Source organism: Harpia harpyja, chromosome 11, assembly GCF_026419915.1.
Source record: "Harpia harpyja isolate bHarHar1 chromosome 11, bHarHar1 primary haplotype, whole genome shotgun sequence".
Lineage (NCBI taxonomy): Eukaryota > Metazoa > Chordata > Aves > Accipitriformes > Accipitridae > Harpia > Harpia harpyja.
In genome coordinates this window covers 9,900,408-9,922,449 of record NC_068950.1, presented here as the reverse complement: position 1 = coordinate 9,922,449, position 22,042 = coordinate 9,900,408, and the positions used below count along the sequence as shown (strand labels likewise).

General features: G+C 56.8%; 2 protein-coding genes across 3 annotated transcripts in view; one reads left to right on the top strand and one right to left on the bottom strand.

The window, feature by feature from the left end:
• Positions 1–678: 678 nt before the first annotated feature.
• On the top strand, positions 679–13,853 carry LHX4 (LIM homeobox 4). The gene is given in 7 exon segments (XM_052802279.1): positions 679–938; positions 7,744–7,915; positions 11,266–11,468; positions 11,682–11,836; positions 12,431–12,602; positions 12,693–12,982; positions 12,984–13,853. Coding segments are annotated over 7 exon segments (1,176 nt in total). The 5' UTR covers positions 679–862; the 3' UTR covers positions 13,092–13,853.
• A 3,837-nt stretch (positions 13,854–17,690) lies between these two features.
• Positions 17,691–22,042, bottom strand: part of ACBD6 (acyl-CoA binding domain containing 6) — a 92,406-nt gene continuing 88,054 nt past the window's right edge. For both annotated transcript variants that reach the window (XM_052801251.1, XM_052801250.1), the window contains one exon: positions 17,691–18,318. In XM_052801251.1, coding sequence (XP_052657211.1) covers positions 18,164–18,318 — 155 coding nt within the window. In that variant the 3' untranslated portion in view covers positions 17,691–18,163. The remainder of the gene's footprint in view (positions 18,319–22,042) is intronic.

Here is a 22,042-nt window from a genome sequence, read left to right as displayed (position 1 = left end):
GCTCTTTCCGTGCCCAGATGTGTCCCTGTGGGAGTTGCTGTTGGGAAGAGCCCTGGGACCCGGTGCGTTCCAGCGCCCAGTCGAAGCAGAGCTTGCCATGGCCCTGCCCGGCACTGGGGTTGCCCACGGAGGGGGGAGATATCTCACGTCGACACAGCAGCAAGGGGATGGTGATGTGCCAGTGTCTGCCAGAGCTGGGGAAGCCGCCCGCCTGGCTAAGCCCCCCACTCCCCGTGGCAGGAGGGAGAGGGCTGGTGCTGTGTGCCCAAAGCCAGGACTCGCCACCCCCTCCCATTGAGCGGGAGAAGGTCCCTGAGCCCCGACAGCAGAGACTGGGGCCTTTGGCTCTTCGCTCTCTCCCACCAACGGCAGCGTCGGACAGACCTCCCTGGCACCGGTCGGCGCTCCCGGTCGCGACAGCACTATGTTGCGACAGCACTGTGTCGCGACAGCCGCTCGAGGCCGGGCCTGGCCCCACTGAGGTTCGCGGCCGCGGGGCGCCCCCAGACCCCGCCCCTTCCCCGCAGGCCCCGCCCCCGGACCTCAAGCCCCGCCCCTCTCCCCCAGGCCCCGCCCCCGCCGGCTCGGGGCGGACGGCGATTGGCCGCAGGCGGCCCGGCCCGCCCCCGCCCCCCTGCGGGCGGTGACGTCAGGCGCGCTCCCCGCAGGGTGAATGAATGGGAGGCGGGCGGCGCTGGCGGGCACAGCTGCGGCGCCGCGCCCGGGCCGGCACCGGCACCGGCACCGGCACCGGCACCGCCCGCGGGACCCGGCGCTGCCTCCCGCCGCGGGGCTCCGCCGGCCCGGGCCGCATCTCTCCCTCCCCTCTTCTCTCCCCTCCGCCGCCCCCCGGGCCAATAAAATGATGCAAAGCTCCGCACTCGCTGCCGAAGGGGCTGTCAAGGGGCTTCCCGAGATCCTCGGTGTGCCGGTGCAACGTAAGGACGCTTTTCTCTTCTCCCTCCTTCGCTCCCTACCGCAAAGGCGGCCCCGGGCCGGCGGGGCAGGGCGGGCAGGGGCTGGAGGGGCAGCGCCCTGCGGGCTGGGCAGGTGCCTCCCGCTCCCGCCCGGGCGGGTTTTTTTCCTCCCCTTTATTTTGTTCCCCCGTGTCTAGCAGCGTTAATAGACGTAAAAATTAGGAGGGTGCGGAAGGGAAAGCGGTGCTCTGGGGCGGGCGGGCGGCGGCGGCGGCGACGGCGACGGGAGCCGTGCGGAGCGATGCGGACCCGGCCCCGACGGGGAGGTCGGCGCGGCCGCGGCTCCGGCTGTGCGTGTGCAAGTGCGTGTGCAAGTGTACGTGTACGTGTGAGTGTGTGTGTGTGAGTGTGGTGCACTCCGGTCCCCGCCCGCCCCCGCGCACCCCCGGCCCGCAGCGCCCGACCCCCCGCTTATATCGTTTATCGCGACAGGCAGCGCCTCGCGGGCGAACGGCGGCGATGGGAAGGGACCCACGCGCGTTCGCGCGTGTTACCGGGACGACGGGCCCGGCTCGGCTCCGCACGGCGCGTGGGGCGATGCCGCCGTGTCTGCGTCTGTCCAAAAACCACCTATATGTCTATACGTGCCCCTATATGCTCTGTAGCTACAGGTAGCGTGTTGCTGTGAAAGCACATGCCGACGCGTGCCGTGGGGGTGTCCATAAACACGTCTGGGGGGGGAGTGTATGCACCCATGCACGCGTGGCGGGGTGTGTGTGTGTGTACACGCGGGTGGACGGACCCCACGGGTGTTCGGCCCCGAGCGTGTTTCAGCGGGACGCACACGCTGGCAGCCGGCTGTGAGCCATAGGGGCCGACAGCCTGCCCCTTTCTACAGGGCCCAGCCCTACACTGGGGCGAGGGGGGGCCCGTGTGCACGCACACTCCCCCCGGATGCGGGGAGCCGGGGCGGGGGGGCAGCCGTGCCCCGCTGCGCCCCCGGCCCGGCCCCCGGGGCTGCTCGGGCGGGCAGCCCGGGCTGGAGCTGCGCGGGTATTATTATTATTATTATTATTATTATTATTATTATTTCTCTACGTCTGCAAACGGTTCCCGAGAACTGGGGCGTCTCTGCGGGCCCTCCGGGGGAAGCCGGGAGCCCCGGCGGCGAGGGGGTGGGGGGAGACGGGTCGGGGGGCCGGGACGCATTTTGGGGGACACATAGGGGGTGTGGGGGGGTGCGCACCCCGGCAGCCTGCCCGTGCCGGGCCGGGCTTTGTGTCCCCGTCCCCGTTCCCCCCCTGCTCGTCGCTGTCCCCCGGAGCCTCCGCCGCCGTTCCGTGCCCCGCACCTGCCCCTGGCCCCCTCGGCCGGCTGTAATTCGTTTTCCGTGGGTGTTTCTGCGGGGAGTAAAGCCGGTGCCGCTGCCCGGGGGGGGCCGCTTCTGGCTGCCAGTCCCCATCCGGCTTTGGCGGGGGGCTGTCCCCGTTATCCCCCGTTTCGGTCCTGTTGCCGGGGCCCGGGGCCGGGGGGGGGTTGTTGCAGGCGGAGACGTTTAACCGAATTTCACCGCAGTAGAGGGGAAGAATAACCCCGGGCAGGAGCGTGCGGGGGTGGTGGGGGTCCATCCCCAGGGCCGAAACCTGACCACCGAATAAGGGCCCCGGTTCCGAGCCGCAGGGTCACTTTTATGGCTCCAAAGCCCCGCTGGTTTAAGGAGAAATTCGGCGCCTAAATGATCCTGGAGCAGCAATCGCCCCAGCAAAACTCCCCGGTTTGACCCTTCCAGGTGCCACCAAACTCCCCTGCCCCGATATTGGCAGTTCTGGACTAACTGACGTACGTCAGGCATCACCAGGAAATAATCCAACGACATACGATTATTATTATTTATTTAAGTGCAAAAACCAGTGGCAGGAACAAAATACATGAGGGTGGGCAGCTATAAAAGTTGCCATCGCCCTGCAATTGCCCTGCAGCTCCAGCCCCGAGCCCTGCGGCCGCTGCCAGCTCCCGGCCGTCGGGTTTCACGGCGTTACACGTTTGGGGCCTGATCCTGCCCCAGTCACGCTTGTGCACGGCTCCCCGGGGCGAAGGACTATTGGCCCTGGGCAGGGAATACCTTCCCAAGGGGAATTCAGTCCCCCAATGTCGCCAGCACCTCGATATTTCATCATCTGTGCAATGAAAAAACGTAGTATTTTCATTTCTAATCGCTATTAGATCGCAGGTTTTCCTCTCTATTTAACTACCTCCTTATTTTAGCAGGGACTGTGTCTTACAGCATCCACTTCAGCAAGATTTTGGGGGGGAGCCGAGCCTCCCCCCGACAAACCTAGCTACGGCTCAGCCTCGCAGACGGGATTGTTACAAATCTAATTCCCAATATTATTTATGAATATTGTTTTGCAAATCTCACTGAAGTAAAAACTTCTACCAAAGCCAGCGGGAATCGTGCCCGGGTGCCGCCAGCCCCTGGCCAAGGGGCTGGCGGGGGGAATTGATTAATCGCCGCTGGGAAAGTCGTTTGCACGCTGCAGAGAAATGAATTGGAGGGCTCGTTTTTTGGTGTTTTTTTTTTCTTTTTTTTTCTTTCTTTTTTTTTTTTTTTTTGCATATGAAGGAATGAGGTTTCCTCCCCCCAGAAAGTCTTTTTAAGGAGTCCCCAACCTGGTGCTTTGCTTGGGGCGAGTGCTCGGTGCTGGCTCTGGTACCGGAGAACCGGACCGCCTTTGTGCTCCGTTTTCCACCCGCATTGCCGAGGCACCCATCCTGCAGCACCTTTCTCTCCACGGGCGACGATCCTTTCCCCTTAACAGAAAAAAATAATAACCCAAACCCACCCCCAAACCCCAAAAGAAGGGCTCGGTTGGCCAGCTCGCTGCCTGGCGTGGTCCGGAGCCGGCGGGGCCGGGCTGCGCTGGAGGAGCGCATCCTTCTCAAAGGCTGCCCCGGGTTTGGAGGGGGGGGATTGCGGTCTGAGGGATTTCTGAGGCCACCCGCGGATTTGGTTCGTTTCTACCGTTATTTCTTTCTTTTTTTTTTTTTTCTTTTTTCCCATCGGGGAGAGATAGGGATGGAAAGATGCACCCGCTGCTAATAAATCACGGTGCTGGCGAGCGGCGTGGGGCCAGACCTCAGCACATCTTGTCAGGCCATTACTCGGGTGCCCCGGTGCGTGGGAGGGTGCTGGGGCGCTGGAGGGGGGGAGGATTGCAGAGCTGGCTACGGGTTTTCGTGGGATATGGCCAAATCCTGCCCGGGCAGGCGCCGGCGGGAGGCAGGGATGCACACTAGCTGTGCGGTACCCTCCCGGGTACATCACACAGGACCCCCAGCCTTAGCAGCATCCCCCCACCCCGGGGAGAGGTTTGCATTGAGGCTGCTGCATCCCTGGGGTGGTCCCCGGGGTGGCGAGGAGGGGGCCATGGGGCTGTGCCCCCCCCCCCCCCAAATCTGCCTGCCAGAGCATCTATCAAACCACCCTGTACACAGAGCCAGCCCTGAGACGCTGGTGGGCAAAGGCAGCGATGGAGCGCATAATGCCATGAACATTGTTCCTATTATATCAAATAATTTAGGTAAAACAAGTAGAAATAAATGCGAGGCTTTCTGCAGGCGGGGAGGCAGCGCGGAGCCAGCCCCGGCACAGCTGCCTCCGTTGCAAAGCACAAAGCAGAGCGCAGGGGTTGGATTAAGATACTTTCTCTCTGCATGCACTGGCCAAACCAGTGGGTTGACTGGGACACCTCCTGGTACCCCAGCAGCTCCCATTATTATTATTATTATTATTATTATTATTATTATTATTATTATTATTTAGTACAGGGGAGAGCAGCCAAGTCGATGCAAGTTCAGCACATCTGTGTGCACGCACAGACCTGCGCGCATTTGGTTGGTGCCGTGCATCCGCAGACAGATCGGAAGCAAAAAATAGGTCTCTTGTTAAAAAAAAAAAATTTTCTCTGGAAATTTGGAGGAAGATATTGTATTATCTGCTGCAGTTGTTTGCTTGTTGAAATTAAGCTGTGTTGCTGCCTTTAGGAGAAAGCTGTGTTTGTTAGCTTGTCAGTATGTATATATATGTAGATATACAAGTGAGTAGGTGTATATATATGTATATACATACACGTGTTTATATAAATAACCATTTATATAGAAAACATGTTTCATAAACGTGCATACATGTTTATGAAATAAATGAGAAGGATTTATTTGCAGTACCACCAAATGTGTCTCCTCTCGGGGCTGATGCTGTGCTGCGTGCCATCGTCTGTGCCAACGGCTTCCACATTGCTCTGAAATAGGTTTAACAAACGAAATGTGGAAAATGTGGCTAGTGCCGACCTGCAACCGTTGTGCTGCTCTCAGCAGCAAATTGGGGTGAGGAGCGAAGCATCCAGGTGTTTTTAGAGCGAGAAGGAGAAGAGGGACCTATGGAAGCTGTAGATAATTCTTTTTTTTTCTTTTTTTAATTTATTCTACTGTTGTTAATGCGACACAGGCTTAAATGCCAGCAATAAATATGGTCTGAAGGGCACTGGGATTGTAACTATCTAACCTTGTGAATGATAAAATAAGCTGCCTTCACTTGAGATACATGTCAGTACCCCAAAGTATTTTTAAATAATGTTGTTTAAGGCTGTAACAACACCATTTTCTCCTGTGCTCTTTTTCTTCCCCCCCTCTTTCTTTCCTCTTCCCTCTTCCCCTGCTTCTTTCCTCTTTTCACCTCCTTTCCCCCTTCTTTCCTCCTTTCCCCCTTTCTTTCTTCTTTTCCCCCTTTCTTTCCTCTTTTCCCCCTCTTTCTTTCCTTTTTTCTTCCCCCTTTTTCCTCCCTTCCCCCCTTTTTTCTCCCCATTTCTGCCTTTTTTCTCCCCATTTCTGCCTTTTTCCTCCCCTTTCACACCTTTTTTCCTCCCTTTCACCCCTTTTTTCCTCCCTTCCCCCTTTTTTCCTCCCTTCCCCCTTTTTTCCTTCCCTTCCCCCCTTTTTCCTTCCCTTCCCCCCCTTTTTTCCTTCCCTTCCCCCCCTTTTTTCTTTCCCTTCCCCCCCTTTTTTCCTTCCCTTTCCCCCCATTTTCCTTCCCTTTCCCCCCTTTTTTCCTCCTCTCCCTCCTTTTCCACCCTCCCTTTTTCCCCCTTTTCCTCCTCCCTTTTTCCATTTCATTTCTTTCCCCTCTCCTCTCCCCCTTTTCCCTTTTTTCCCTTCCCCCCCTTTTTTCCCTTCCCCCCCTTTTTTCCCTTTTCCCTTTTCTCTTTTCTTTTTTCCTTTTCCCTTTTATTCCTTTTGCCTTTTCTCTTTTCTTTTTTCCTTTTCCCTTTTTTCCCTTATCCTTTTTTTTTTTTTTCCCCCTTTTTTCCCCTCCCAGTAGCACCCAGGCCAGGGTGCAGGAGGTCTCCCTCTCTCTCCCCATCGCCGACCCCCCCATGCCCAGCCTGGCCGGCTCCTGGCCCCCCGGATCAGGCGGCATCGTGGGGGGATGCGGGGGCCGGTTCCTCCTGCTGCCCCATCCCTTGTCCCTCGCAGCCCAGCTGCGCCCGGCCGCTGGGTCCCTCCTCATCCCCCCCAGCACTTGTAGCAGCATAAAAAATAATATAATCACCCCCCCACCGCCTCCACCCCCGGTGCTATTTACTGTCAGCCGCTCTCCGGCAGGAGAGGGAGGCAGCCCTTATCCATAAACATCTCTCCTGCTCTTATGCTCCAGCTACGGGCATGGCTTCCCCCCCCTCCCCAAAATCAATCTTCTTTCATGCATGCGTGTCAGCATGATGTGCCTGGCTTTTACCGGGCAATCTTCTCCTCCAGACTTTTACAGCACCTCTCGTTTATTCTGAACTATGGGCAGATAGAGAGAGAGATAAATATCCAGCTCTCCAGATCTACAGAAGCTGTCCATCTATAGGCAGACATTGTATAGGCAGTCCGGATGGCCGGGTGTACATCCTGCCTTAGGAAAAGCCCTCCTTCGCCAAGCACCCTCCCGCAGCATGGGTGCTGTAGTGGGGCGGGGGGGACGCTGGATGGGGCAGGACCCACCACCGCAGCTCTCCCCCTGCTTACCACCGCTGTGCTCTGGCCTGGCCTTGCTTCTGCCCATGTTTTTCAGCGACAGGGGTCTGTAACACTCCGGCTGGATGGCAGAAAGCGGGTGGAAATGTGCTGTTCCCATCACGTGAAAACCAGGGTCCTGGGAACCAAATGGGTGTTGGACCGTGGAGCGGGGGGGGGGAGGATGCAAAGTGGCTAGCACAGGCGGCTTGTGGTCCTCAGGGTGCGGCGGCAGTGGAGGGGAAGAAACGTTTGCCTATGCTGTAAAAGCCTCTGCAGGTGGGGTGGAGGTAGTTGGTGTCCTGCACCCCTGGCTCACAGCTGGGACCCTGTGGGTGAAACCTGTGGGGCAGCCTGGCCCTTGCAGGACAGGGGTGGCCGTGGGGAGCAACAAGCTGTGTCCCTGGTCGGGGGCTGCAGGATGCTGTCCCAGAGGGAGCGAGAGGCAGGTGGGGAAATGGGTGGTAGGGAGCATAGCCTGAAAAATGGGGTGCAGAAGGGAAAAGCATCGTGTGTGTGTGTGTGTGTGTGTCTGTGCATGGCAGTGCCGTGGGTTTTGCTACCCCGAAGGATTTTTGGTGAAGTTTGGCAAAGGAAGATGTGCTGGGACACCGGCGAGGTGAGGAGCGGCAGCTCATCACCCCGCAAAGCACCAGCACGAGCCAAAGTGGGGCTTTGCTGGCCGCACTGGCTGGGTGGGAGCACCGTGGGGGCGAGGGGACTGCGGTGGCTGACGCTGCTTTTCTCTCCATCTCTCTCCCCCCCCGCCCAGAGATCCCCCAGTGCGCTGGCTGCAACCAGCACATCCTGGACAAGTTCATCCTCAAGGTCCTGGACCGGCACTGGCACAGCTCCTGCCTCAAGTGTGCCGATTGCCAGATGCAGCTGGCCGACCGCTGCTTCTCCCGGGCCGGCAGCGTCTATTGCAAGGAGGACTTCTTCAAGTGAGTACCACTCGGGGGCACAGCCCCCCGAAAGCAGCGTCTCCTCCGCCCGCAAAGCAGACAAACACACAACTACTTATTTTTAAGTGGAATTTCTCCAAAATCTTCATCTTTTTTTAAGTTGTGGAAATAATGAAACGGTGCTTTACAGCTGCCACAGGATGCTGTTTGTTGGGATTGAACCTTCCGAAGGCCCCAGATCTCCCTGATGCTCCTCTCGCTCCCCTGTACCGGTTTCAAACGCCCATGGAACAGTGAGCCGCCGTGGTTCGGCAGCGGCCCCGGCTCCGATCGGAGCTAGAGGGCAGGAGAAACCCGCGCAAGGCAGCGGCAGCGCTGCCTGCTCCTGCCCGAGCCCCTCGCTCACCGAGCCGGGGTTTGCCGATGCCATTTCTCTCCCTTCATCTTTTTACCTTTTTTTTTCCTTTTTTTTTAAATCCTTTTTTTTTCGCTCCTGGTAGTGTAAAACCCTCATTTGATTTCGTTGGCAGCTGCCTCCGAGCTGTGCGATGCCCCAGCCGCAGCGTTTCCCTGCTCCCACGGGACAGGACAACCCGTTTTCCGTTAAGAATGGACTTCTTAGCGGGGGTGCTCTAGTCCCCGGCTGCTGGCAAAATCTGGGAGCTTTCCCAAGGGATGGCAGAGGGTGTTGCACGGGGACCGGGCACAGCTCGGCCGGCGGTGAATGGCTGTGAAGCAGAGGGCTGCTGCTTTACACTTCCTGCAGGGAGGAGGGCCGGATCCTGGCCAGCGGGTGCCTTTTGCTGCCTGGGTACAGATGATGGGCCCCAGCTGAAAAGCAGCTGCCGCACCTCGGGGACCAGGGCCATCTCCCCACGCCATCATTTCCTGCTCACTCCCGGCCGCGCCGGCTCTCCCCATCATTCCCTGCCGCCGGCCGGCCAGCTAAACCAACTGATGGCGATTATGCCCCATGCTAATCCCTGGGCAGGACTTTCCCTGCCTGCCCATCCCCAGGCTCTCGGGCCTCCCACATCCCCCCCTCCTCTGCCCCACCAGCCATCAGGTCCAAAGATGCAGCTTGAATTTCTCCTTCCCAGTTGGGGAACGTGCGACGGTCAAAGCAGCCTGGGTAATAACACTTCACTTCTGATATTTTCCAGCCTATTAATCTCCAAGTCATTTAAATAGTTGCCCAAAAGGTGCGGGTAATCAATGTTAATTAGAGTTGAAAGATCAGCGACTTTCTTAGATGAGGTCCTGCCTGGATTATTTGGTGCCAATCAATAGCATCTCTGCGCTCGCTCAGGCTCTCGCCTCACCTTTCTTTCAACCACTCATTGATTTTGGGGTAGGTAACCTGCGGAGGATGTGAAGATTTAAGACCAACTTCAGAGATAGATTTGCAATGCAGGAGCCGCTTCTGAAAAGACCAGATTTTTTTATTTTTTTAATCGTTTTTTCCCTCCCCACAAATCGCAGCTCTTGGTCCCCAGCCATGTACAGCTCTGTCTGGGGTTTGGCGATCCCCAGGTGGTGTGGAAACACCCCGGGATGCTGGGGGGGGGGGTGTTAAAATGGCTTTAATAGTGTTCGGGGGGGGTGGATGGGTAGAGGGAGGATGGGGGCTGCAGAGTGTGCACTGGCTCAGCCTTGGGCACAGAGAAGCATCGTCTGTCTGTCCTATCCCTCCCTCTGCACATCCCTCTGTCCCACCCTCCATCCCTTCATCCCTCCCCCATCCCTCCATTCCCTCCATCACTTCATCACTCCCTCCCCCCATCCCTTCATCCCTCCCTTCCTCTCTCCATCTCCCATCCCTCCCTCCCCTCCCTCCCTCCTTGCCTTCCTCCCTCCCTGCCTCTCCCACACTCCCTTCCAGCTGACTCTGGGAGAGCTGAGGTGACCCCAGCAACTGTCTGGGGACTCTCCCTTTAGGATACAAGCCCATAAAATGAGACAAAACAGGTTTTTCCCTCCTCGCCTTCTGCTTCCAACACCCCTTTGGGCAGCTGCCGAAATCGCGCCGGCACCACTCATGCCTGCTGCCTGCCGCCCGTCCCTGGGTGACACCTGTGTGACTTGGGGACAATCTCGGGGATGCAGCTTTGGTGGCAGTGCCCTGGCTTTCCGGATGGCATGAGGGCATGGGCAGCTGTGGGGGATGTTCAGCTCTCGGAGGGCAGCGAGAGGTGTCTGGGCTGGCTGTACCCCCTGGGCACCCCTGAACGCCACTGCCAGCCCCTGCAGCCTCGGGGCTGGGGGCCAGAGGGCTTGGGTTTTCCTGGACTGCCTCCTTCGTACTAGGTGTGTCTGTTTAAGGTGTAGGGGACAGATTTATTCTGATAGCTTTGCTGCCTGGGCTGCTGCTGCAACGCCAGGACGGCTCTGCAGGGTCCTGGCCCCCTGCTGATGGGGTGCTTAGGGGTGCTGGGGGGAGCAGGAGAGACCCAGCAGAGCCCTTGCGGTGCCAGTGGGAGGTGGGGATCTGCCCCATGGCAATTGCAAAGCCCACATGGCTGATGCTGGAAACACCAGTGGCAATAGCCACTTATTTTTGACTTTCTCCTGTTGCTGCCACCACCTTGTGGCACGTGTCGCCCTTGCGCCGTTAATTCAGTGTACACCGGGTGTTATCTGGGTGTTATCCAGGTGTTATCTGGGTGTTAGCCTTCATGCCTGCATAGGGCAACCACACTCCACCACAGCCTGGGCTGCACCCACACGGATGCACCCATGAGCTGGGTGCACCTGGACACCCCAGGCTCTCTGCAGCAGAGTGCCTGCGATCTGCTGGCTGCTGGGCCCGACGCATGCTCTTTGCATGTTCCTTCCACACTTCTTGCACCATTCTTACATGGTCCTTGCATGCTTCTTCCACACTTCTCGCATGCTCCTTGCACACTCCTTGCATGGTCCTTGCACCATTCTTGCATGCTTCTTCCACACTTCTTGCATGCTCCTTGCAGCCGTGCTGTGGGCTTGCTTGGGCCCACACCTACCCCAAGCCAGCACGCCCCACGCACCCATCGGGCTGTCATTACGGTGTAAGAGCCCCATCATTCTGCATTAATCTGGGATTCATCATGCTAGCGGGGCGGTGTAATTAATTTATTTGGTATTAATGTGGATGAAATATGTACTGTCCTTGCAGGGGAAAATCAGGCAGCCTATAAGCATTAGTTAAAAGAACCATTAAAATCAAACCTTCCTCAGCTCCATTAGGCCCATCTTTCACAGTGAAGAAGATAAACCCCTGCCGTGTGAAGTGTCATGCATAATTAGGTTGATTGCTGGTTGAAACTCTGCCCTGTCTCCTGGTCCCCACCCCATCTCTGGACGAAGCCCACCTCGCCGTGGGGCTCAGGGTCACCCGCTTCTCCTTGCAGGCGTTTCGGGACCAAATGCACGGCATGCCAGCAGGGCATCCCCCCCACCCAGGTGGTCCGCAAAGCCCAGGACTTCGTCTACCACCTCCACTGCTTCGCCTGCATCATCTGCAGCCGGCAACTGGCCACCGGTGATGAGTTCTACCTGATGGAGGACGGGCGGCTGGTTTGCAAGGAGGACTATGAGACCGCCAAGCAGAATGGTAGGCACCCTGAAAGGGCTATGAGGCGGGTCAGCACACCAAGGGGTGGCTATGGGTCATGTCACCAGCATCATACCTGCGGGAATGTGTCGCTGCGGGCTCTGGGGCGGCTGGTTTTGGGGAGCTTTTCCCCAGCGGCGTGGGTTGGCGGTTTGGGGTTGCTCACACTGCTGCGGTCGGGGTCGGGGCTGGTACCGGCTCCTTTGCTTGCAGATGACTCCGAGGCGGGCGCTAAGCGGCCCCGGACCACCATCACGGCCAAGCAGCTGGAGACGCTGAAGAACGCCTACAAAAACTCCCCCAAGCCTGCACGGCACGTGCGGGAGCAGCTCTCCTCTGAGACGGGCCTCGACATGAGGGTGGTGCAGGTGAGGCCACGGGGATGCCCCTCTCCACCCTGCCGCTAAAGAAGGGGGACATAGGGGTCCCACCAGAGTGCTGGGGTGCTGGGTTTCAGGGGTGCCACGGTGCAGGGCTGCCAGTCTTCAGGGGATGCAGAGGTGGCAGGGGTATTGGGATAGCATAGGTGCCCGGGAGATGGGTTGCAGGGATGCTGGGGTGCATGGGTGTGTGGGAGCTGGGGTGCTGGTGTGCCGGGATGCAGGCATGCTAGGTTGCAGGGGTGCTGGCGTGTGGGATTGCAGGGGTGCTGGCATGCTGGGATGCAGGGATGCCGGGATGCAGGGATGCCTGGATACTGGGTTGCAGGAGTGCTAGTTTGCATGGTGTGTGGGAGCTGGGTTGCATATGTGCCGGGGTGCTGGCATGCCGGGGTGCTGGCATGCTGGGTTGCAGGAGTGCTGGGTTGCATGGGTGCTAGCATATGGGGTTGCAGGGTGGCAGAAGTGCAGGGGTGCTGGCATGCTGGGATGTAGGGGTGCCAGGGTGCTGGCTTGCATGGGTGCCGGTATGCAGGGGTGCCAGTGTGCCGTGGTGCCAGCGATATCCCCATTTCTCCCCAGGTGTGGTTCCAGAACCGCCGGGCCAAGGAGAAGCGGCTGAAGAAGGACGCGGGGCGGCATCGCTGGGGCCAGTTTTACAAGAGCGTCAAGAGGAGCCGCGGGGGCGGCAAGCTGGAGAAGGAGAGCTCGGCCGAGGACTGTGGCGTCAGCGACAGCGAGCTCAGCTTCCGCGGTGAGCGGGACACTGACGTGGGGCGGGGGGGCCACGGGGCTCCCCCCTGCGCTGACCCCCCCCCTCTGCTCTCCCTCCTTTCCCCGGCAGAAGACCAGATCCTCTCCGAGCTCGGCCATACCAACAGGGTTTACGGCACCGTGGGGGACGTGGCAGGCGGACAGTTGATGAACGGCAGCTTCTCCATGGAGGGGACGGGACAGTCGTACCAGGACTTGCGGGACGGCAGTCCCTACGGCCTCCCCCAGTCGCCGTCCTCCATCTCCTCCCTGCCGTCCCACCCACCCTTGCTCAACGGGCTGGACTACGCCATGGACGGCAGCCTGGGGCTGGTGGCCCACGGGGCGCAGGGGGTGAGTCAGACGCTGCGGGCCATGGCCGGGGGGGGGCCCCACCTCTGACATTTCCACAGGGAGCAGCGTCGGGTACCCAGACTTTCCCACCAGCCCGGCCTCCTGGCTGGACGACATGGATCACCCCCCTTTCTAAGCGCCGCTCACCCCCCACCCCGGCCCCCCTCGCTCCCCCCTAGCCCGCAAGCGCAGCACCGAGGGCACCCGCCGGCGGTTGACCTTTCCAGGATTTCCCATGGGAATCGGCCCTGGAGGGCTGGAGGGGTGGGGGGGGGCGGCATCGGCGATGGCCAGGGGTGGTTGTGCCCGGGGTGGGGGGCACGGATGCCTTTGGGTGTAAGCACAAGAGAGGTGTCGGCGGCACATGGGACGCACAGTGAGGACTCCAGCACGGGGCTGGGGCACTGCGGGATGTGCGATGGCGTAAGCCGGCGGGAGGGAAGGACAATCGGGGATGGCAGAATCCGTCCCAGTGCCCGCACCAGCCCTGCACCCCTCCTGCCGAGCACCGCTGCTATTTTCAAGAGTTATTTTTCGATATGGAGTTGCAACATGACTCAGCGCTGCCTGGAGCCTCAGCGGAAAGAAAAGTCTATATTGTAGAAGGGTTTATTTTAGCGAGGCTGGGGACCTGTCCAGGCAGGGCCATTGCCCCACTGCCCGGGGGGCATGCTGCCCTCTCCAGGCACAGTGGGAGCGAAGCCGTCCCGCGGTGGCTGTGGGGCCGTGATTTATCCCCAGGCATGTGGGAGTGCTTACGGTGCGTCGCTGTGGGTTTTACCTCGGTTGCGCAGCAGGGAGGAATTAAAAAAGAAAAAAAAGCCTCTAGCCTGAGATGCCCAAGGGCCAAGCTGGGCAGCGGCAGGGCTGGCCGGGATGCTGGAGGCGGGCACTTGCAGAGGAAGGGAAGGGTGAGTGGGAGAGGTGGGGAATGTTTGCTCTGAGGGTGTTGCAATAAATTCCACCCCCCCCACCCCCAAAGAGGGGGGAAAAAGGGCATTTCATCAGCTGCAGAAGCAGCTGCACGATGGTGGGGAGCAGAGGGGATTGGCGTGTGAGACCCCTCAGGCATCAGCCACCCCCCCTTCTCCAGTGCCACGGGGCTGACAGGACCAAGGGCCGGTGCGGGCAGCCAGGGAGGACCTGGGTGGTTTTGGCACAGCCCGTGAGCCCCATGGGGTCTGTTCCCGGCCAGGCCCACCCAGTACCAGCCCCTTTCTCAAAACGCACATCCCTAGGCTTGTGATGGCCACCTGCCCATCGCTCCCGGCACAGCCTGCAGCCCCCCCCCTTGCCAGGCTGAAGGCATTCAGCCTGATGGATAAAATCCAGCTCCACGCTCGCTGCCCAGGGTGCCCGGCTCTGCCCTGGCCCTGAAGAGATGCCCCGGCTGAGGGGTGCCCACCCCCCCCCCCAGCTCTGGGGTGATGCTGATGATCCCAGGCTGCCCTTCACAGAGGGCTGGTGGTGGATCCAGTTAGCTGGCTGCTGCCAGAAGCCTGGGGCAGCAGAGCTCCGAAAGAAAAGGGGAAAAAAGAATAAAAATTAAAAAAAAAAAAAAAGCCACTCAAGAAAGCACATCATTGGTATGTCCCTGTCCCTCCTTGCCCCCCCTGGCTGGGTGTGCTGGTGCTGCAGGTGTTGCCCCAGCTGCACCCATGTGCCTCCCCCCTCCCCAGCCTTTGGTGCTGCTTTGTGCCAAGCCCCCGGCCTTGCCGGGCACCGCGGGTGGCTGGGGGGGGGTCGGGGGGAGCCGTGCCCGCTGCTCTCCATCCCCCTTCGACAAGGCCAAATGCCCCCTCCCCTCGCTGTGTAAATTTTGTACAGTTCCAGAAAGTGAGAGTCTTGTTTCCTGGGGGAAAAAAAAAAAAACCCAACAAAAATAATAATAAAAAAAAAATTCAAAGAATAAAACCTTATTTATTGCCATGTCTTTGGGGAAAAAGGACCCCCCCAATCCCCCTGAATTCGGGCCTGGGGTGTTGCTTTTGTACCCTGCCTCCTGTGCGTTGGCATGAGATGTGTACGATCACCCCCTCGCCTCGAGGGAAAGCGGTGTCAAATAAACTCGGGATGCTCTTTAGCAAGCTGCTGTCTTTGGGATTTTCTTCCTCAATGGGAGGGCAGTGGCCACCATCGGCATTGCCTGCTCTAGCACTGTTGCCTGTTTGGGGTCGGGATCCTCTGGGTCTTGTCTGGATGGAGGAGCTGGGATCCCTGGATGGGACGAGTGACAGCGGTTATCATGCCCTGGCTTTTTGTGGGCATTGGGGTGGGGGTTGGGGTGAGCATCTCCATCCCTGCCACATGGCACCCCAAGATGCCCGTGGCTTTCCTGCCACCATGCAGCGATGGCGGTGGGTGCCTGCAGTCCCCCCGCCACCGGCAAAGCCGGCACATGTCCCCAGCCATGTCCCCTGCCACCATCTGGCTGGCTCTGTACCACCTCGGTGGGCACAGGTGAGATGGAAAAGCCATGCCGGGGGGGGGGGGGTCCAAGCCCCTCCACAGGCACCTGTGTGTTGGCTTTCTATATTTTAATCATTTTAACATTTAATGCTTCTCAATTAAAGTGATTTCCTGGAGTAGATGCCAAGCTTAGGACGAATGCACATTAACCACTTTCTGTATCGGTAGTTAAAGGCACCGAGGGATTTAAACAGCAATCCGCAAGGCTGCTGGGGAAAGGTTTGGCTGAATAAAGCAGATTATAAACAATAATATATGTCTTTCTCATCCCCCCCCCCCCCCTTTTTTTTTGGAAAGGCTCCAACCTCACAAACAGACCTAAAGTGCTATAAACATCTCCAGGGCTGAGCACTCAGCCCCCAGATGTGCTCTCTGAAAGCATGGGCATCGTGGCTACTGCTTTTCATCCCTGCTTTGAGAGATTTTTTTTTTTTTTTTTTTTTATTACCCAACATGTCCATCAAGCCAGGCAGTGGCTGTCCATTATGGCACTGCACAAGGGTGGCCTTGCTTGTCCCTAACCTTGATGCCACCACTTCTCCATCCCAAAGCTAGTGCAGCAGCTCTGTGCAGAGCACCCCAACAGTGGGGTTGGCATCTTTGCTTCATCCACATCTGGACGCAAAAGCGACTGGCATTGCTGTCAGCACCCATTGCATTTTTGACTGTACACCGTGACTGCAATGAGACCTGCCTGCGGGTCTTCTTGGCAGGGGAGGGAGAGCAGAAGCCACTGCAGGCCCTTGCTCAAGGGTCAGGGGCTGTCACATTGCTTCCATCAAATAAGCATCGCTCCCCAGGGACTGGCAGGGACCATAAGTGTTGAAACCTGGCATTTAGCATAGAGCATTAATGTTTATAGCAGCAGCAGCAGCTTGATTCATGCCACTGAGGAGACACATGTCTGTACCCAAGCTCCCTGCCAGCTTGTTTCACCACCCCTTGTCACAACTGGGCAGCAAAAGCGTCCCCCAACACAGAGGGACTGGTGCGTGCCCGGTGGTTGCAACAGATGCACAAGATGTATTTTATTTTTGCCATCCACACTCCAGCGGGAAGGCAGTTTCTTTGGGACATTCATAGGGAGGAGGCTTAGAGGTCAAGTTTCCTACTAACTTCAGAAAAAGCCCTGAAGGTTTTTTCTTTTTTTCCCCAAAAGCACAGAGACCACTGCAGCTCCCTGGCCCATCAGACCCCTCCAATATTAAGTTACTGGAAAATAAGTTGATGTGGTCAATGTAAGGGCCCATACAGCCCGTTAACTTGCCCAAGCCATTTCGCCCCCACCACTGAGCCAGCCCTGTGCCTTGCGGTGGTGCTTCGGCTGCTGGCGGCATTCAAGGCAGTGCGGCAAACTTTGTCAGCGTTAGCAAAAGCTGGCAGGAGCCGGCAGCTGCTGTGAGGGGCCAAAACCCACACATGCCTCCTGCCCAGCCATTACTTACCGGAGGGAACATTCCCACTTAATTTTCCTGAGGCTGGATGCGCTGCAGAAAGGACTCGATGGCAAGGAGCTTCCCGTCATTGCGATGATTTCCTACGCTCCCCCAGGCTGTAAATCTCCTTGTCCGGGAAAAAGCAAGCAGCATGGCAATGCCCTGCAGGGAAGCCATGGCCTCCTCTTGCCGTGTACACCCACCCGACGCAGTGGACTCCCTCCCAGCCCAAACCACAAACCCATCCCCAGCAGCTCCCCTGGACCACGGCCGACCCACCGGCACAGCCCAGTGGGGATTCCAGTGAGGATGCACAAAGCCCTGCACTCATCCCACCTCACTCCTGAGGTATTGCCACAAATTTCTCATTGTTCTGGGTAGTTGGCCAGCTGAGAGGACCATGAAGTGTCCAAGACAGGCCCGCAGGGGTGACAGAGCAAGCGCACGTTTATGTCCGTGCCTGGCTCTTACAAAATCCCAGCCCTGAAAGAGCCACCCTGGGGACTGGCACACGACAGGAGGACCTGGAGCTGCTGGTGGAGGTGGGGTTTCAATACCGTTTAATTCAGCAAAGTGGTTGCGTGATGTGGTAAAAGTCCTGTCAGCTTGGAGAGGTTGGTTATCCATAAAACACTTGTCTTACAGGTGTTAGGTGAGAACTAGAGGGACAGACAGCTGTTTGACCCCGCTGTCTTTTGTAGCCCTCCTTCCCCAGGACAAGAGCTCAAGCAGAGCTTTCCAAGGGCTATGACAGTGCTGAGCTGCCTCCCACCCTTATTGCTTCCAAGGAATCAAGTCACTCCTGCAAGAAAAACACACAGATGCTCCAACCCAACACTGTGCTTTGCTTTTATTTATAATATTTTGTTTGGACCCAGGGGAAAAAAAAATAAACGAAAACTCAACCCGAACGGGAAAGATGAGCATCTCACCTGGCCCAGCAGCCCTCCCCTCCCCATGGAGGAGCCGACCAGTCAGCACAGACTGCTCTGGTGAGACATCCAATGAAGTACTTGTGTTTAATACATTAAAACAATACTTGGGGCCTTCTCCAGGCCCTCTCTCCCCTCCCTTGCTCCCTCCCCCCTAAATACTGATAAATGTCAGAGCATGCAAAACCCTGATCCCATCCTGCCCAGGATATGCGCTCGGCCAGCCAGCCCTTGTGCTGGAGAGCCCACCCAGACCCTGTGCTCTAAAAGCTCCCCTTTGAACCTCCAAGGCATTTCGGAGGGCAGCAGGGGAAGAGAAGGGGTGTTATTGCGGAGTGTCTCTGTCCTCCCCACCACGCATTGCTGCAGGGTTAGGTCTTGCCAGTGGTGTGCTGCTGTAGAGCCGAAGTGATGGCTTTACAGTCTGTCACCTCCTCCGGCAAGCAACCCTCCTGGTCCCGGAGCGTGGGGTCGGCTCCCGACTTCAGCAGCAGCTCCACAATGTCCAAAAACTCGCAGGCAGCAGCTGGAGGGAGAAAGGGAAGGGTTAGTCTGGGGATCCTGACCTGAGGCGGCGGTGATGGGCGTTTCTGGAGCGACGCTGTAGCTGGTGACTTCCCACGCCTGTGCCAGAGGTAGGAAGTGCCGTCTCAGCACCTGACCAGGCGGAGATCATTTTTCGGGGCAGTGTTCAGTACTCAATGTCTTACTTGCCTTTGGATTTAATAGTGCAAAGGAAAGAGAAAAGACAGAGCGAAAGCAATGAAAAGCCAAAAGTCCTGAGAGAGAGGGTGTTACCGGTGCAACCATCACCCCCGAGGCCGCAGCCCAGCCGTGGAGCCACTGGGAGCTGGGCGGTTTGCTGGACATCACCTGGGATGATGCACAGGGTGCCTGGGCGCAGTTTGGCTAACGCTCCTTCATGTCCAGGACTGGAGACAGGCCCAGGGATGGGCCCCAGAGTGCTACTGCAGCACCACAGAGAGGCCCCAAGTGCCACCTGGGAAAGCATTCCCTGCCTGCTTTTGTACCCAGAATTTATAACGCATTTATCATTTATAACATATTAAAAGCCCCTGCCCCTCACCTGCCTCCTGAACCTCGCAGGGCTCCACTGGCAGCACGTCCCAGGCAGGACATTGTCAGTACTGCCTCGCTCCCAGCTTTCATCCATCATTGCTCCTTGTGGAAAATTCGGATGGTTTTTAGCTGCCAGCTGAACCTTCCCTGAGCACCAGCTGACACGGACAGCCAGTAACAGCACACCACTGTTATTTCTAACTCATGCCTCTGCTAGCAACTATTTTTTCAGCCCCAATTTACTCTGCCAAGATAGAATCAAGTTTGACCCGAACTCTTCTCTGTCCTGAGGATGTAACAGCCTGGCAGCTTTCAGCTTCCCCTCCAACCTTGCCTAAGGGTGTTAAAAAAAAAAAAAAGAACCCGGAAAAACAGAGAAACTCTTAACACAGAAGAGCTGGGCTTTGCTGATACCAGCAGAAGTCCCAGTCCCTCGATTTTCCCTTAAGCCCGTGCAATGAAGATCCTAGTGAAGCCAAAAACTGCCTCAGCCCCCATCTGCCTTATGAGGCCGTGAAGCCAGCAGCTTCCTCTCGCATTGGTAGTGACTGGTTGCAATTTTATTTCAGGTGCTTTTACAACGTAATCAACTAACTCTTTTTTGCCGTTAAATGTAGTAATTAGAGTGTCTTTTGCATTACTCTGCAGTTTTCTACTGACCCAAAGGGACAAGCAGCAATGTTTAATTAAAATAAATTTGACGTATGATTGGAGCTTATACTGAAAAAGATAAAAAAAGGGGAAGAAAAGGGGGAAGGGGTTGGTGATGAAGCAGAGGGGGTGTGAGTGAGGCTGAGCTGAAGGGCTGGGGGGGGGCATGCCCCGGTGTGACAGCACAGTCTGCAGAAAGCAGACTTCCAGGGGTGCCAAGGAAGCTGCGGTGACAGCTTCTGGGGATGGAGAGCTGGTGTCTGCACGGGGAAAGGTGGCTTCCTTGTCCGCTGCTGCCAGCGGGCACAGCCCGTGTCCTCAAGCGGGCTGGGAACGTCCCCGGGGACGAGCACAGCTGCTGGATTTATCGCACCCTGGGACCCTCGATTTGTCAAGGGCTGGAGCGGCAGCCCTGACACTGGCACGGGTGAAGATGAATTTCCATTCAGTGCAGTTCGCCTTCCGACTCCATTAATCCTCAGGGTTCAGATGATGAATTTCTTTTTTTTTTTTTTTTTTATTATTTATTTTCCCTCTAGCGTCCCCTCCCACTGCCCTGCCACAGCACAGGAAGAGCCGAACAGATGGTGCTTTGCAGGGAAGCCAGAGCGCCCATGAGGATACAGAGCCTGCCCACTCTGCGGCCACGTGGCCACCAGTGCTCGGAGAAGCCTTGATTTCCTCTGGGAGAGGCAGCAGCAATGATTTTAGTATTCCCAGTGGGTGGGTGGGTGGATGGATGGATGGATGGATGGAGAGGAGCCGAAGACTAACGGGCCGTTTAGTGGGGAGACTTGTGCTCATACCGATCAACACGGCACCAACGGCTGCCTCCAGCCTGGAGGACGGCAGGTCCGGTGGTGGGTCCCACCGGTGAGCCGGTGCCTTCGGACCGTGCTGCCAGCTGGCCTCCACTTAACCTCCGATTAAACCTGGGGTCGGCGCCGATCGGAAGGAGGCAGGATTTATAACCCACAGCAGGATGCAGTTTGACAGCGGCTGTAATCAGGAGAGCTGTCACCACAAGGACAGCTGTCAGGCCACGCTGGCTCATAAAAAGGGATGGAGACACCCTAAAAGCAGTGGCTGCCTTGCTGGCCTTGCTCATGGGATTTAACCCTTCCCTGAACAGCCTCTAACAAAAGGGATGGCCTTGTAAAGGCACTGCTCCACTCAGCACTGCCAGAGACAGTTTTCACACAAGCTCTCATGTCTCTCTGCTGCAATTAACGGCTTGGTTACGAAGCGCTTACCGAGATGATATCAGGAGAGTTTCAGTGAGTTCTAGTTTCAGGCCAATAGCCACTTGAATCAAACCCATTTACTCATTTAACAAACTATTTTCAAGATCGGGGTGATTTATGACCAGATCAGCCCAGGTAAGGGAATGAGGATGGCCTGGGTGCAGCGATGGTCAGCCAGGGACAGCAGGGCACCCACGGGCACGCCAGACCTGTGTGCCAGGGACCCAGAGAGGCTTTCCCAAAGATGATGTATAGGGAGGGGAGGTTGGATAATACTCAAGGGGAATAAAAAATTTTAACACTTAAAACATTCAGGAAAAAAACCCTGGTAAACTGTCATTATTGAAACATCTGAGCTGGAAGGGTGGATCAGAAAAACCATTTCTGAAATAATGTTAATTAAATCAGTTATGTTTGTTTGCTTGTGTTAAACAGCCTGCTTCAACCACTAGCCAGAGGGATCCACCTGCACATAATTTACATTGAGGTGATGCATCCACCCTCTACTTTCACATATTGAACTTGCTTGAAGCAGGTGCTCTTGGATAACTTACACACACGCTATGCTTTTGGACAACCTACTATAATCCACTGCGCACCCCTCGGTAGGCAGATGTCAGTGCCAGAGCGGGGAACAGGGGAGAGCATCTCCCCAGGAGAGAGAAAGCCCAAAATGTGGGATGAGCTGGGCAGAGAAAGAGGCAACGTGGCATTAAGTGCTGTCATTCTGTGGACACTGCTGCACTAAGCAACACATTTGCTACTTCACTCAGAATGGTAAGAATTTGAAAAATAAAGTATCCTACAGGAAAGATCACATGGGGAGAAATCATACATTATTGTAATTACAGTCTTGGTTCAGGGGCCATGGAATCTGGTAGTTTAGATCCAGATCCAAATGCTGTGCTTTGGACTGATGGTCTCCAAAGCAATTTTGCCATCCTGCTAATGTCCTTGTGGAAAGATCAGAAGAGAGGAAAAGACACAAACACTTCAGAATGACAAGTATGCTCTTAATTACATAGTGACAGGCATCGAGAGAGAGTACAAAATAAGAACTGGTATGTCTTAATTTTGGAAAAAATTATGATACAGATTAAATCGATACTTTCTTCCTATTCCCTGCACATCGGCACTGCATGTGTCACTTTAGTCTCTACTTTTCTCATTTGGAGATAGAGCAATCTTTCAATTAAAAGGATTGCTACAAAATCTCATATCTAATTAGCATGTAATTGTAGGAGGGACACAACCTGTAACTTTGCTCTTCTGGTT